This window comes from Podarcis melisellensis (assembly GCF_964234715.1).
Source record: "Podarcis melisellensis genome assembly, chromosome: 17".
Classification (NCBI taxonomy): domain Eukaryota; kingdom Metazoa; phylum Chordata; class Lepidosauria; order Squamata; family Lacertidae; genus Podarcis; species Podarcis melisellensis.
Window position 1 is genome coordinate 15,537,565 of NC_138534.1, and position 16,959 is coordinate 15,554,523.

Sequence of the window (16,959 nt, forward strand, 5' to 3'; positions counted from 1 at the left end):
TGCGCCCATCTCACTCAAGAGGCCAGGGGCCAGCGCTGTCTGGAGACACTTCCGGGTCACGTGGCCAGCGTGACATCGCTGCTCTGGCAAGCCAGAGCCGCACACGGAAACGCCGTTTACCTTCCCGCTGGTAAGCGGTCCCTATTTATCTACTTGCACCCGGAGGTGCTTTCGAACTGCTAGGTTGGCAGGCGCTGGGACCGAGCAGCGGGAGCGCACCCCAACGCAGGGATTCGAACTGCCGACCTTTCGATCGGCAAGTCCTAGGCGCTGAGGCTTTAGCCCACAGCGCCACCTGCGTCCTTCTTTGATATGTTACATAGAACAAAATGACACAGTCTTTCTATAATTTCCCCCTTTGAGATTTTTCTTGGGGGGCGGGGAGTTAACAGCAGAACTTGGCTTAGCTGTCTGATTTGCTTAGATAGGTGTTGCAGCCAATGACTGAGTCCTGGGCAAAGAGCACAACTAAACAATCATTACAGACTAAACAATGACACAGGAAATTCCCTACCAACTTATTGGCATTACATCATTGTTCTGTTCAATTACTGTAAGCAGGAAGATTAACATTATTATATGTAAACAGTGAATGGATGAGAATCTATGGAAAGCACCTGTGTGAACCTAGCGATACCCAAAGGGTCAGTGTGGAATGAAACAGGTAGTTACAGAATGTGTGTTGGCATCTGTCTGTCTTGAGAGACAATGGGAGAGTACACCTTCGGGGGTTAAGCCAAACCATTGGAGAATTACAGCACCTAGTGTGGCAGCAGAGACTGGTACGGGAGAGATATGTTTTATTGCAGGTGAGGCAGATGAAGGTGTCTGGTCATTATGTATGCCTTACTTACAGAATTCTGTCTCTCCCCTCTGCCCCAACTAGCCATTTTTAAAAAATCTCGTCTTTTTAAAAATACTGAACACACAATCACTTTTAATTTTAAATCAACCATGTCTCTAAATCAGGTGTGGGAACCTTTGACCCTCTATGTATTGCTGAACAACAACTCTCATAATCATTGGCTATGCTTTCCGAGTTGTAGTTCAGCAATATCTGGAGGGTCAGAGATGCCCCACACTGGCTCTAGAGGAAGTCCAGACAAGAAACAAAGTGACTCTCCTCTGAATATCAATTAACTGTTTCTAATAAGAATGCTTGACCAACAGAGCACCGAGGTGAGTGAGTATGAGTGTCTGACATTTCTTTGTGCTTTGGGATCTCACAGAGCAACCCAGGATGACTTCATGAGATCTACCCCCTAGGCGGAACTGTAGCCACTGCAAAACAGTTACTCATAACTGCACCCAGCTAAGAGCCCTGGAAGCATCCCAGGATCAACGTTATCAAAAGCTACTGAGTGTTCCAAGAGAACTAAAAAGGCTTCACTTTCCTTTCCTACTTCTAGGCAAAAGTAATCAACCAGGACAACTAAGGCACTTGCAATCCCCAAACCAGATCAAATTTTAAATCAGAAAGGATTGCAATCATCATCATCCAGGAAAATAACTAATCCACAGAAGGATCATTAACTAGCAAGTCACTGTATTAGTTAATTTTGGCACATCTAATGCACACAAGCCGAGGAGCAACGGTTTTCCAATGTACAATAGTACCCGAGAGGTCAGTCTTGTTTGTCACAGGACGCCAGGTGAGAAACCATTTCCAGGCCTGAAACTGCAATCCTATGCACACTTACCTAAGAGTAAGCTCTAGTGAATACAGCAGAATGTGCTTCTTAAATTAAATAGGCATAGGGTTGCACTGTGAGCTACCTCATTATGAGCGTAATTCTTTATTGGCAGTGGAAGCTTTTAATTAGAACTTTCTTCTGGACTATATACATAGCTTCTCTTTTATTGTCTGTCAATTCAAGGCACACTACATTTGGATCTTAGCTTGTAAAAGGTTCCCCATAAATATTTACCTGGCACAGAGCAGGCAGCTGGCTTCACAATAGTTCCGTGCAAATCCAGCAGAGTAATTTGTTTCATTATATTGATTGCCAAGGTGAGTAAATTTTGTGAAGTGTGCAGAACAGAAGCTTACGGTTTTTGAGTGGGAGGGCTATAGGCCCAAAATAGGTTCAGATTAGCAATTCACTTTGTCAATTCCATTTGGTCATCATTAAACCTGAAGCAACATAGGATACTGAATGAATGAACGAATGAGAGAGAGAGAGAGAGGACAGAATGAATGTTCTTTGTCAGGACATATTATGCTGTTGTAGAAAATTTGGGGTTGGCTTTTGCTGCCCAACTCCCCAAGGGACTCTGAGTCCCCTAAGTCCATGATCAGTCAGAGAAGAATGGATGGAACCAGTGGAAAGCAAGGAAGATCTTTATTTTTCTGTTGCAACAGAGTTCCCTTGCAAGGAAGTGAGAGACCCAGAACAAAGAGACACCTCTTTTTGAGGGTTAGCATTTTGGCATGAAGAGGAAGAACATCCCCTTTACAGTAAGAAATACATCACAGTGGCTCAGGCAGGTCAAGCTGTGACATTCCTGGGGATTAGTAAATTTTACATAGTTCCAGGCATAGTTTACACAAAGCATCAGCATTGATGAAACAAAAAAGGTAAAAGTAAAGGATCCCTGGATGGTTAAGTCCAGTCAAAGGCAACTATGAAGTTGTTGGGCTCGTCTCACTTTCAGGTTGAGGGAGCCAGCGTTTGTTGACAGACAGCTTTCCGGGTCATGTGGCCAGCAGGATGAAACCGCTTCTGGCACAATGGGACACTGTGACAGAAACCAGAGCGTACGGAAACGCCGTTTACCTTCCTGCTGCAGTGGTACCTATTTATCTACTTGCATTGGTGGCTTTCAAACTGCTAGGTTGGCAGGAGCTGGGACTGAGCAATGGGAGCTCACTCCATCACAGGGATTCAAACCACCGACCTTCTGATCGGCAAGCCCAAGAGGCTGAGTGGTTTAGACCACAGTGCCACCCGCAGGTAATCCTTCTATGATGAGAGCCTGGGCAAATAATGACAATTAACATAGAGGTTCACAGTTTAGGGGGGAAATCCCTTCAGCGCTTCCCCTGATGGATATCTGCCTATGTGATCTCAGACAAGGGGAATTATGGAGGATTCCCACTAAGAGGTACACATAAGCAACAAGGTCCAAAAGCAAGAATTATACATTTATTCTATATTTGAGACCAATTCCATTGGAATTACTTTGTCCTGGAATCGAGGCCAGATGGAAACCCAATAATACCTGCACGAAACCTTAAAAGCGCAACCGTAGATCGAAAGCATGGCAGAGCCATTGGCTTACAGAGATCATCTTTCCTCACAACAATCATTTCTTGGCAGAATTTGATTGATCCTGTATTGTATAAATTTAAGTTCATAGGGAGGTAAGAAGAAAGTATATAAGACATATGTAACTGTGCAGTATAAAGTAATGCATAGACAAAGTACAGTGAGATTAATTGGAAGTCAGTTTTAAATTTCTTCTCTATAAGTTTCATAATTGTGTTCAGTATCAGGAGTATATATGATGATAATTATATTAATCTTCTTATATCTTATAGTGTGGTGGTTTGTTTGATTTTTCTGTTAGTTATTTGTTTGTTTGATTGTATGTTTACTTGTATCTACATCTGTTTTCTCATAAATGTATTTATTTTAAATTAATAAAGATATATTTTTTAAAAAACAAAACAATCATTTCTGAGGAAAAAATAATATGAGGCAATTAAAATAAAATTGGTAGTCTATCCCAGTCACTTCCCACCAGCTGTTACGCCCCACTGCTTTGCTGTGGCAAATAACAGCATGGAGTTTTAGGTTGGTGTGAATGCTGAGATGGCAGCCCTTTGATGTGAACCAATTATCCCCCCCCCCCCATGGTAAATATTGCAGTCAATACAGCAGCTGTGGGGGAAGAGCAAACAAGGAGCTTATATTGAGGCTGGTTAGCAGGGTCAGTTTGGTAACCAAGAACTATAAAAAAATTAAGGTCAGCCATTGACACAATCAATGTGCTCCTTACTGCACAGAACTCTGCAAGATCCTGCCATGCTTTCCATTTGCTTTGTACAACATAATGTGGTTCATAACACCCTCAAACCTGTACAATTTCACGAAGTTGGCTAGGTTTCTGAGACACTTGTCTTTCCCAAGATGGAAAGGGGAATTGGCTTCACATTCAGAGTTTAACTCTGGGACGGAGCAAGCAGGAGAAAGGTTAAGTAACCACAGTACGTGTGATAATAAATGATACACACACAGTAAGTTTCTCCAAGACAAGAGGATTATGCAAAAGCTGATGGACACTAACATGGAAACGGTTCATCTGAGGAGGTTTGGGGCAGCCTTATAGATATTTTGAGCTACAACTCCCATCTGTCCCAAAAAGCACAAGCTGGTTGGGGCTGGGGGCTAAAATATCCAAAAAGTATTAGCTTGAATAGGCTGGCTTAGACACAAAGCCTTCAGCAGGATATTGGCAAATGCTACTCTCAGCCATGCTGCAAAGAGAGGTTGCTGCCAAAGTCCCATCATATCCCAACTTCCAAGTTAGGAGACACTAAGCAGGGGTTTCTCGAAAGAGTACACTATAAGGCCACACGAAAAGAGAGAAAGAGACAGACAAAGAGAGGTCTCTGGCCATTGGCTCCATACCAGTTTTAGTGATGAGGCCAAGTTGGCCCCAGCTCACCCCATAAGGAAATCAGTTTCTCCAATGAGTTATTGGGCGAAAGCACCAAGCTCCTGCCTCCCTGCTGGGTGGCTCACCAAAGCACATTTATAGTATTAGTCTGCTAGGCTTCTCAGGTTGGTATAGGAAGAAATCACTGTGCAGAATTCCATTTACTTGCATTGTCAGAAACACATTAATTAGGTGAATTTTATCTCCAGAGGAAATTATGCATCAGCTAATTTGGCTGGTGCTATATTAGCTTCTGACATGGAGCCCAACCCTCCAGCTCTCATTAGGTTGGTGTCACCAGGTCCAGACTCCTCCTCCTCTAGCAAAGCTTTTGCAAGAAAGCCCCTCTTTGTGTGCTGACTTTTAGATGTATGCCAGGGGAAACTAATTATCAATGCAATAATATTGAGACGTATTTCCCCCTAGGCTTAATGGCCTTTTTGTAACATTTTAAACTGATCAAAATACTAAATTTAACTCACTTCTCTCCAGCCAAATAACTGTATTTCCACAATTACCTTCCCTGACATCTCACTCCTATTTTGGTTCATGTAGCATTAAAGAAAACCAGCACAATTATCTTTCAGCAATTACTGCAAACAAATACTTATTAGGGTTGCTTCAGTTTACAAATATGTGGTTACTGGCCACCAAAGTCTCCCATGAAGCGCACCAGGTGTAGTTTCTTCCTTTCTTAATTTTCAATTAACTTTTCCAAAGTTTCACAAATTAACTTCAAATCAAATTATTACATTATAAAATAAAATAATGCACCAGCTGAAGTCTATGAACCATCTTCAGAGGCAGCCCCACATATAAAGCGTTGCAGTAATCTAACCTAGAGGTTACCAAAACATAGATGAAAGACATAATCCCAGAGTGTTATTTCCTCCTGGGGTTCGTGGGACTTGTAGCTTTTTGAGCCCTTCGGTTCAGTGCTTTCTGGGCCAGGAAGCATTGAAAACACAATGCAATCTAGTAAAAAATGATGTTCCAGCTTGAGTTGTGGGGAGATAACTCAGCAGTACAGTGGTACCTCAGGTCACATACGCTTCAGGTTACATAGACTCCGCTAACCCAGAAATATTACCTCAGGTTAAGAACTTTGCTTCAGGATAAGAACAGAAATCATGCTCCAGTGCCGCAGCAGCAGCAGGTGGCCCCATTAGCTAAAGTGGTGCTTCAGATTAAGAACAGTTTGAGGTTAAGAACGGACCTCTGGAACGAATTAAGTACTTAACCTGAGGTGCCACTGTATTTGCTTCTGGAGAAACATGCCTAGAATCGCAGTGTTGAAGACTGTTTGCTTTCTGCCCCAAAGAGTGACCCTAGACAGAATGAGAGGGCTGCCTCAGGCGGGAAACTGAAGGCGTCGTGAAAGGGCAGCAAATTAAATAGCTAACCAGCCATTTATTATTATTATTGTATTTTTACTGCTAGGAAGGAGGAAGGTGTGCTTGGTTTCCTGCCTTAAGTGCCAAAATGTCCTTGACTGGACTGGGTAGGGCATCGTTTACTGCTCTGGCAATATCTTATTGCCGTAGCCCCATCCAGGTCCCTTCGTCAAGCAAGCAGGGGCTAGGAGTCTCTGAGGAACCCTTGCCTGAGAGCAGAATCCACATATGAAGTCAGACAGTCCAGAAGTCAGGGAATCCAGGTCATCTCAGTGCCATGGAAGCAGCAAGGTAGGGCCAGGAACTGCAGGTGTTATTTCCAGCATCTAACTGCTGCTGAGAGTTCTGTTTAAGAAGACCAGAACCAGCTGGCTCTCATCAGAGCCTTCTCCTCTGTGGAGGCTGACCAACCACAGGTGGAGTCACTCTGCCCTCTCCCTCCTTCAAGCTGCTGTTCAGCAGGCAAAGCTGACTCCTAGCCCATGACATGGACTAGCCCGGTCAAAAGAACAGAAGACTCGTCAGGCCACATTTGTGTGCATTTGCCAAACCACCTCTCGAAGAGGCTGGAAGTTGGGTTGGACAGAGGTGGGTGCTTGGGTTTTGCTTTTTAGGGATCCCCAGGGACGCAGCCATGTCAGCTTGTTGCAGCACAAACATTAACAAATATTGCAGCACCATAAAGACTAACCATTTTATTATGGAAGAAGCTTCTGTAGGCTACAGTCTACTCTAGATGCATCAAGTGACTGACACTCCATGAAAGCTGCTGACAAAGGTTCAGGTCTTTACCCTGCTGCAAGTCTCTTTGCCATTTTTATTTTATAATGGACTCCCTGATCATTTGTGGAGGGCAAGAAGATATGTTGCAGCTGGTCAGCCTAGCTGAAGCTCTGAAAGTTCCTCCATCCTTCTCCAGGTGCAACTTATAAGCCAAACCAATTGCTTGAAAACACCTGGAACCAGGCATTTTGCAGGCTCACTTGGACATGCCATGCGTCCCATTACTTGCTCTACTTGTAATATACCATATAGTCTGGATTACACGATACAGTCTACTAGGATGAAAAGGTGATCAATCCTGTACAAGAGGTTGGACTTGGTCTATGGAGTGCCTTCTAGCCCCATGGATTTCTTTTCAGAAGTGATCCATTTTCTCCAGCGATCACCATAGGAAGAGAGAAGCCATTCCAGAGCAGCACTTACTTGGAAGCCTTTTAAAGCTCAAATGCCTATTTCTTCCCAATTGTAAACTTCCACACTTGCCAAATTGGTTTATGCCCGTTCAGTTTTACTCAGCAGGGATGCTATTAGGAGGGTTCCCAGTGGGGATATTTTAAGCCTCTCTACACAATTGCCCATGATTGACCTGAAGTAGTCTATGGCTTGCTTGCACTACTACGCAAAAAATAAATAAATACAAAGAATAAATTGAAGCAGGCTCACAAAACTATGCAATTTGGCTTCAATAGATTCTTACGAATTCATGCCCATACACCCAGTAGCTAGACCGTGGAGGTTGTTAGCCCTCAAAGAGATAAAGAATACTCAACAGTTAAATGTCAATTAGTATTATTAATTGAATTTATTAGTTTTATGCAAAATGAAACTCAAAGCTACTTACAAAACCAAACACATATATTAAAACCAGCATAAAACTAAAATGGAGTAAAACCTAAAAACACATTCATATTTGTAAAAAGGCACATTCCACCCTCTGAATGAGGCTACAGATAATTAAGGGCCAAAGGCCTGGTGCAAGCAAAATGTTTTTGCCTGGTACCTAAACATAAGTAGTGATGGTGCCAGGGTAGAAGATGATGATGGGGAAACCTGCCAAATAGAGCCTAAGCTGATTATGATAGCATCTGGGAAGTGAGTCAGGGGAGAGGGAGAATTGGACCCTAATTTCTCCCATCCACAGTCAGAATGCTATCTGCTTTTAGGAGACCCAACCCATTTACTGTTGAAAGAGCCCTGGGGGTGATTTACTAAGGTTGGAAGAAAAACATTTCCTCCAGTCCTGATTGCACACACTCAACTCTTTCATCTAAGGCAAAAGTGGGAAGTTTGTGGCCCTTCAAACATTGATGAACTCCACTATCCCCAACCACTGGCCATATTTGCTGTGATTAATGGAAGGTGGAGTTCAACATCTGGAGAGGTCCCCTATCCTTGTTTTAAGAAGAGGTCAGAGCATCCAACAGCTTAACAAATATTGGAATTCACAGCTAGCACAAAACCCATCTCCAGTTCTTCCCAGAATATTTTTGTGTGTGTGTGTGTGTGTGTGTGTGTGTGTGTGTGAGAGAGAGAGAGAGAGAGAGAGAGAGAGAGAGAGAGAGAGAGAGAGAAAGAGAGAGAGAGAGAGACACTGTCTCCAGACTGAGCAACACAGATTTTGGGAACACTGAGTAGATTTTTGTTCATCTAGCTCTAAACCACAGGAACTAGAGCTATAAGGCAATAGTGCCAGGCTGCTGGGATTCAGGGCCCTGAGTCACTAACCTACCCTATACAGTGGTACCTCGGGTTAAGTACTTAATTCATTCTGGAGGTCCATTCTTAACCTGAAACTGTTCTTAACCTGAAGCACCACTTTAGCTAATGGGGCCTCCTGCTGCTGCCGCACTGCCGGAGCACAATTTCTGTTCTCATCCTGAAGCAAAGTTCTTAACCTGAAGCACTATTTGTGGGTTAGCAGAGTCTGTAACCTGAAGTGTATGTAACCTGAGGTGTATGTAACCCAAGGTACCACTGTACTTAGAAGCATAGAGATGGAAGGACCCAGATGAACATCTACTCCAACCCCCTGCAATGAAGGAATATGCAGCTGCCCCATACGGGGATTGAACCTGCAACCTTGGTGTTATCAGCACCACACTCTAACCAACTGAACTATCTTGTGCTAATGCTACTGGGGAGGGAAAGCGATTCCAATTATTTATCAGCCTTCCCTGCGATTCCTCACTTGCCTCCCCTCCCAACTTCTTTTCTCAAACACTCCATTTTTGAATATACTATTCCAATCTTTAAATGTACACCTAAAAGTGCAATAAGTGAGCAGCAACTTGCAGAGGTACACACAAGGCTAAACCAGAAACAGGTGCCATGTTGGAAAAGGACTCAAGAGGTTTAATAAAATAAAATAAAAATTCACATGGAATGTGAAAGAGTGCACAGCCTATTTTTACCGTGAGCAGTAGGAGGCTAAAAGGGATTTGCAGGTGTTAAGTAATTGTAGGTATTACGCTAACTGGAAGGCAGAATAGGTTAAAAAGGTGAGCAGAGGACAAGGAGGCACGAACTTCATTTCCTTAACTCCAGCCATACACAATTCATGGAGACCAAACTAATTTAAATGCAAATCTCTGAGAAAACTACAATTAATAACAGAAAGTCTAATTCAGTTTTCGGCAGCGGTTTTTGAGATTTCTGCTGCACTGAGTTTTACCTGCTTATTCAGTCTTTTTTAAAACAACAACACCAATAACAACAACACAATATTAAAAACTGAAATTTTAAAAGGAGTTATATCAAATGTGATTCGCCTTCGGAACTATATTTCACAGTTTATTGCTCAGAAATAGGCCTTAAAATTATGACACATGCAGTTTTAATTTCTACCTACTTTATTTAACCAGCACGAAAGTTTCAGAAGTGTAACCCTATAAGAATATAGTTGGGGGGTGTTTAACCAGTCACAGGATTTTTTGCCACCTTTTACAAGGGGAGTCAGAATGCTGAAAATATTGATCAAAACCAGCGTTTAAAATGCAACATCAGCTAAAGTGTCATCCTCTGTCTGCCAAATCTATTTAATAATCAAATTCAATGGGACTTATTCTGTTGTGCATATTGTTGGGCCATCTTTCTAATATATCTCATTTTTAAATCCTGCTTAGTTGAAGATTTTTGCCACTCCTGTTAATACTAACAAAATTCAAATTTCTTATTGCTGGTTATAGGATAATCTTCTCCAGATCATTTTACTCTAACCCTAAATGTTCCTGACTAGCAAAAGAATGCCAACATTTATATGCTACTCTCCCAAATAGATTCAACCATATTCTCAATGGGACCGAAGACTGACAGAAAGAAACTAAAATATTGAGACGATGAAGGCAACATCTGAAGCCCACTGATTCCATGACATAGTGATGATAAGCCATGTCATGTTCATATCAAAGCTACTCGGTCCAGTATACCTGAAGGAGCGTCTCCACCCTCATTACTTAGCCCGGACACTGAGGTCCAGCTCCAAGAGCTTTCTGGTGGTTCCCTCCCTGTGAGAAGTGAGGTTACAGGGAACCAGGCAGAGGGCCTTCTCGGTGGTGGCACCCACCCTGTGGAACGCCCTCCCACCAGATGTCAAGGAAATAAACAACTATCTGGCTTTTAGAAGACATCTGAAGGCAGCCCTACATGGGGAAGTTTTTAATGACTGATGTTTTAATGTGTTTTTAATCTTATGTTGGAATGTTTGATCGTGTTTTTAATATTCTGTTGGAGGCCGCCCAGAGTGGCTGGGGAAACCCAGACAAATGGGCGGGGTATAAATAAATAATAATAATAATAATAATAATAATAATTACTGAAGAACGGTTGCAACACAGTGTTGCTTCCCTCTAATAAAGTATTTGCATTGCTCACTTTGGCCATTAAAGTAATTTAAAGTAAATGATGATGGAGGAATCAGAATGAAGGCATGTGCAAGTAGAACTGCTCCATCGTGAATTACTAATTCTGGAAGTTCTGCATTTTCTAGAGGATAAGACAACGTGCTAGAGCTGGTCCGAAAGGTCTGATGCTGCACTGCATTCTGCAGAGGAGATTCACTAGGGTGATATTTTTAAACAGCTTGACGTTATCTTGAAGATACTTCATAGGCGGCATTATATAACACGTGGCCTTCAAAAAAGGAAGACAGAAGGTTTTCTGTGACCCGACATATATTGGGGATTCGATTCCCCTTCCTGTCCCAGGTTTGCACCAGCGTGAATTGAACTGAATCAGAATCTAATCCTTGGTTACAGAAATACAGCATGAGGCCATTAAACCATCAGACTTCACTCTCCAAATCAGTTACTCACACAAGCGCATTGCCACTGGTCACAACACAAGATTAAACTGAAAAAAAAACACTGCAGCCTGACAGACGGAAACACTAGATTATATTTTTAAGGAACTTCCCCTCCTATAATGAAGGGGTGGCCGTGGTGGCAAGGCTCTTTACCACCAAACAGATTTAACCAACAAAATACCAAAACAAACCAGTTTGGCAATATCCAACTCGAGCGTCAAAATACCCCACACGAAAAACCCCCAAACACCTCATTCATTGGGATTTTAAAGATTAAAGTTTAATATAGATCTACTTCCATTCATGAAGTCGAAAACCCGATGGAAGGAAAGGATGGTTTTCCGTTGATGAGACGGGGAAAGGCGCGGAGGGAGGGGAGGGGATCCGCGCACGGTTAGGGACACCGTGTGATGGAGCATCGGGGGTGGGGGAATCAAAGCTCAGTAACTACATCACTGCAAGGTCACTGGAGGAGGATTTTTACATAATCCGAGTCCCGGCCGGATAGTCCACTGGAAGGGTATGGAAATAGTACAACTGGCCAGTCCTCCTCCTCACCAGCAGCCGCTTACACGTTGCAAGCTCCGCCAGCCTCCCGCGCCCGGTGCCCCCTCCTTCCCCCCCGCTCCCAGCCGCGTCCCAGAAAGGCTGCAGGAGCAGCAGCAGGAGCAGCGCGGCGGATAAAAGCAGCCACAAATCCTCGCCGGGCTCTGCAGCGGCTGAGCTGCTCCAATGCGGGGGAAGCGCGGAGATGGAGGGCGGGAGGAGAGAGGAGCGCAAGATCCCGCGTCTGCGGCGAGCCAGTTGTGGGCGCCCAGCACGGAACGAGGCCGGGCACAGAAATAAAGCGGGGGGGGGAGAGAACCGGGTGTCTGCTCCCCCGTCTCCCTGGAAAGCACAATGCGGTACCCATCGCGCCCCCTGCATTGGCCAGACCTGGTCCGGCCAAGCGCCCCTCCGCCGGGACCCTTTCCAGCTTCTGCTGCAGTCACACAGAGCAGGTGCGCTATTTAGTGCAAAAACGCCACTTAATTGGGAAGACCTGGAAATGGCATAGGGCCAAGCTGGGAGCCTCGTCGATCTCGGATGTGTTCCCCCACCCCACCCTCTCCCCTCCTCGCTCTTTTTTGCCCCGGGTTAAGCCTCCGGAGGGGCGCCAGAGAGGCTCCCAGCCCGTGTGTGTGTGCGCACGTAAATGCGCTTTGGGAAGGGTGCCAAACTGGGTCTTTAACCTGGGTGAAATAAAGCCTAGTTTCGCCCCCTGCCCCCCACCCTCTCCGGTTGGCTTCCCAGCTGCCCCCGGTCCTCCCGATTGCCCTGCGCCCCCTCCCCAACGCAGCGCCCCCTGGAGGCCTCCGCCGCGCCTCGCTCCCTCCCGCGCGCGCCCAGAGGTTCCTAACTCGGAGGGTTAGACCCGCGCTTTCCGCCGCCCCCGCGCGCCTCCCTCCTTGCCCGGGGCTCCTCGGCCTCCTCCGCGCGCCCCCCCCCGGCCCCCTCACCTGAGTGGCTTTGTGGAACTGCTTCTTCAAACCGGCCACAGACATGGCTGCAGGAGACGCGCTTTCCGCGGGAGGATGCTGAGGACGAGCCGGAGGGGCTGCGGGACGCTTCCCGGGGGAGCTGGGCTTCGCTTCCTTCTCCCTCCCTGGCCGGCCGCGCTCGCTGCCTCTCTCGCCCCTCCTGCCCGAATGGGGGCTCGCGGGTGCCGGCGATGGTGCAGAAACAGCCTGACGTCAAATGGAGGCAAGCCGGCCTCTTAAAGGGAAAGCTCTGCGCTTCCCTCTCCGCCTTGCGCTCTCTCGAGAAGGGAGCGGCGCGCTCCGGTTCTCTCCAGCGTGTGGACGCTCCTGGCCTGCGCCCGCTTGCTCCGAATTAAGCCCCGGTCACCGATGACAACGAGCCTCGTAGCCCCACGCTGTATACCATTTCGCCAGTGAAAATAGGGATGTCCTATTCCATAACAATGGCAACAACAAAACAACAACAATTTTATTATTTGTACCCCACCCATCTAACTGGATTGGCCCAGCCAGTCTTGCAGGTTCCAACATATATACAGACATAATAAAACATGTCAGCTTCTTCATGAATGGCTCCACTTAATATGAGAGACCTCCAGTCCTCCTCCCCCTTGCTTGTTGCATGTGTGACAGCATACCCTCCAACATTTCTCTGATGAAAATAGGGATGTCCTATTCCATAATAATAATAAAAATGATAATAACAATAATTTTATTATTTATACCTTGCCCACCTGACTGTGTTGCCTCAGCCACTCTGAGCAGCTTCCAACATATATAACAACATAACAAACCCTTTAAAAACTTCCCTATACATTCCCTTCAGATGTCTTGACCTAAAGGTTGTATAGTTACTTATCTCCTTATCTCAGGGGTTGAATTACTGCATACCCTCCCAACATTTCTCCAGTGAAAATTGGGACGTACTATGGAAGAGCAGGAACATTGTGGAATCAAATTAGAAACTGGGATGACATCTGTAAATCTGGGATTGTACCTGGAAAATAGGGGCGCTTGGAGGGTCTGACCATGTGTGTTTTCGCTTGGATATACTGCATCCAACTTACCTGCTAACATTGAGGTGCATAAGACACAGGTTCACCTCTGCTCAAGAGAAACCCACCTTGGGATGCAATGATTGCAGATATTAATATTGTGCAGTTTGAAGTGACTGAAGCATAAGAACAGACTCCTTTTGGAATAAATCACTGCCCAGGCCCATAAAAATATTATTCAAAATTTTACTGGCAGAATTCTTTATAAACAAACATAAGCATCAAAGATACGTCCAAAATATCCATACAATGTCTTGTGCTGCCCAGCACAGGCTCAGCATCCTAGAAATAAAAGATAACTCGCTCTCCAGCATTCCAGCTTGCCTAAGTCTACCCTACCTAAAGCTATGCAACTGTTTTTGGAGGGCCTTTATCACATCCTTTGTTGTATTAGCCACTACCCTTCCAAGATGGCAAATTTGCAACTTTGTCAACAACCTCAGATATGCAGATGACACAACCTTGATGGCAGAAAGTGAGGAGGAATTAAAGAACCTTTTAATGAGGGTGAAAGAGGAGAGTGCAAAATATGGTCTGAAGCTCAACATCAAAAAAACGAAGATCATGGCCATTGGGCACATCACCTCCTGGCAAATAGAAGGGGAAGAAATGGAGGCAGTGAGAGATTTCACTTTCTTGGGCTCCATGATCACTGCAGATGGTGACAGTAGTCATGAAATTAAAAGACGCCTGCTTCTTGGGAGAAAAGCAATGACAAACCTAGACAGCATCTGAAAAAGCAGAAACATCACATTGCCGACAAAGGTCCGTATAGTTAAAGGTATGGTTTTCTCAGTAGTGATGTATGGAAGTGGGAGCTGGACCATAAAGGAGGCTGATGGCTGAAGAATTGATGCTTTTGAATTCTGGTGCTGGAGGAGACTCTTCAGAGTCCCATGGACTGCAAGAAGATCAAACCTATCCATTCTGAAGGAAATCAGCCCTGAGTGCTTACTGGAAGGACAGATCCTGAAGCTGAGGCGCCAATACTTTGGCCACCTCATGAGAAGAGAAGACTCACGGGAAAGACCCTGATGTTGGGAAAGATGGAGGGCACAAGGAGAAAGGGATGACGGAGGACGAGATGGTTGGACAGTGTTCTTGAAGCTACCAGCATGAGTTTGACCAAACTGCGGGAGGCAGTGGAAGACAGGAGTGCCTGGCGTGCTCTGGTCCATGGGGTCATGAAGAGTCGGACACTACTAAACAACAACCACCTTTGTCACCTGACGTAAAGTTACAACAGTTTAGAGTAACAGAATCAGTGGGTAACCATTAACCCATTTAGGAGCTTAGAGCCCCTTAAAAAAAACTACTAGGGGAAAACCCCAATGTTACTAATACACATTTAACCATTTTCCATTTTAAACTTTCATTAATACACATACATCTTCAATTTCTGCGTCAATTAAATCAATTATGCTCAGGGCTTTCCTCCCCCCCCCCCCCAGCCGGAACTTGCTGGAACTCAGTTCCGACACCTCTCAGGTGGGCACCATTGCCATTAAAAGAGAACAAGAACTTTACAAAAGTTAGGCACCTTTTATCTTATCCTTGGAATAAATTGTGAAATGACCGCAAAGATAGAGAAGTCACGATCCTTTGCACATTTTGTATAATGCAAAATTTTACTATGAAGTAACTCTTGCTGGGTTTTGTGGGTCTTAGGGGTAAGATATATTTTGGGGCTGTTGTTTGTGTTGAAGCCTTGTAGTAACATATTGAATTAACACAGGATCTGGGCATGCATACAGAGAGGACTGAATCTTTTTCTATGACGAGGACATTTATTAGTTATCTTCTTTCACAAAGGGGTTTCTTTCAGCTATAAAGAATAGTTGATATGCAACAAACAGGGAAGGTTCGTTTCAGAAATAAAAATATATGGGTTTCTCTGGAGTTATTTTATTGAGTGCAGTAAAGTCAAGTAAACTTTAACACTGAATTTTCATTCCCCTCCCCACAAGATAATACTGCACAGAAATAAATAACAATGCTCTGAACAGAGACACACAAAATCCATTTATACAAGCAAAGCCTCTGAAGGATTCACCTTCCAAAAAAACGAAGTAGTTCATGGTTCTGTATATATTTATAGCTTTAATCTTCAGTCATAGTGAGTTGCTGACAGTTGAACAGTCGAAATGGGCTCTCTTTGTGGAGGCTAATAAAAAATATAATTCGAAATGATAGGAGTGTGCTCTTGTTTCAGCCGATATATGTTGAACCACTTGCATCTGGTTTTGAGAGTAAACAGGAATCATCAATACTCCAGCAGCCTTGAAACAACACTTGCGCAAAGCTAGCAAATGACAGCAAAACCCGATAAATGTAATCCCCTCTGAAGTCAATCAGCTTTACTCCCAGACAGGGGTGCCAACTTGGAGACCTGACTGTGGGTGCCCAGCATGCCGCTCCACAACATCATCGTCGCTGAGGTGTGAATTCTATGATTATGATGAACGCCGAACACAAATGTCTAATATTCTGTAGCTAACACAGAAAGAGTTGTCTCCAGCCATGAACGATGTGACCTTCAAGCCACGGTAAGTGAAAGTCCCATAGCCAACATGTGAAGTCATTGCTCACCCAATAAATTACTCCCATGACAGTGGAAATTATTGTGTGACCTGGATATAAGTTGAATGGTTACTTGCTTTGCTCAGTGCAAATTCTCTCTCTCTCTTTTTTAATAACTTTTTATTCAAGATTAAAACAAAACATATTATCCAGAAATTTATCATCCTTATTCCCCCCCCCATTTTTCCTCCCTCCCCCCACATAACCCACCCACCTCCACCTCCCGACTTCTCTCAGTTCCAGTCTTTGATTTCTCTAAAAATGCTGTTTTCTGCATGTTACACAGTTGTATAGATCCTCAAACTATTTAACTGATTATTATCAATTAAAAGTTTGTGAATGTTTATTCAAAACCAGCCAAGGAGTCCAGTTCATTTTGTTGCGTCTTCAAATACTTTGTAAAGGGTTCCCATTCATCTTTAAAGTCACAGTTATCTTTGTCCCTTAGCTTGTATGTCAGTTTTGCCAGTTCTGCATAGTCCATCATTTTTTCTTGCCATGATTCTTTAGTTGGGGTTTCTTCAGTCTTCCATCCTTGTGCTATTAAAACTCTTGCGGCCGTCGTCGCATACAGCTCAGTGCAAATTCTCTTGCGTTATCTTCCCATGTAACCAGCAGAGGACCGTTTCGCCTTCATTTGCATGTCTAGTAGCAACAGGTGCCAA

The 16,959-nt window shown here is 44.3% G+C and overlaps 1 protein-coding gene across 2 annotated transcripts in view; it reads right to left on the reverse strand.

Moving 5' to 3' along the window:
* The window catches only part of SH3GL2 (SH3 domain containing GRB2 like 2, endophilin A1), an 88,769-nt gene extending 75,890 nt beyond the window's left edge, over positions 1–12,879 (reverse strand). Inside the window, exon 1 of one of the 2 annotated variants that reach the window (XM_081894649.1) lies at positions 12,639–12,879. Coding sequence is in view for 1 of the 2 variants with exons in the window: in XM_081894648.1 (XP_081750774.1) it covers positions 12,639–12,683 (45 nt within the window). In the remaining variant the exon portion in view is untranslated. The remainder of the gene's footprint in view (positions 1–12,638) is intronic. The other variant, XM_081894648.1, reaches the window with a different exon arrangement.
* Positions 12,880–16,959: the final 4,080 nt, after the last annotated feature.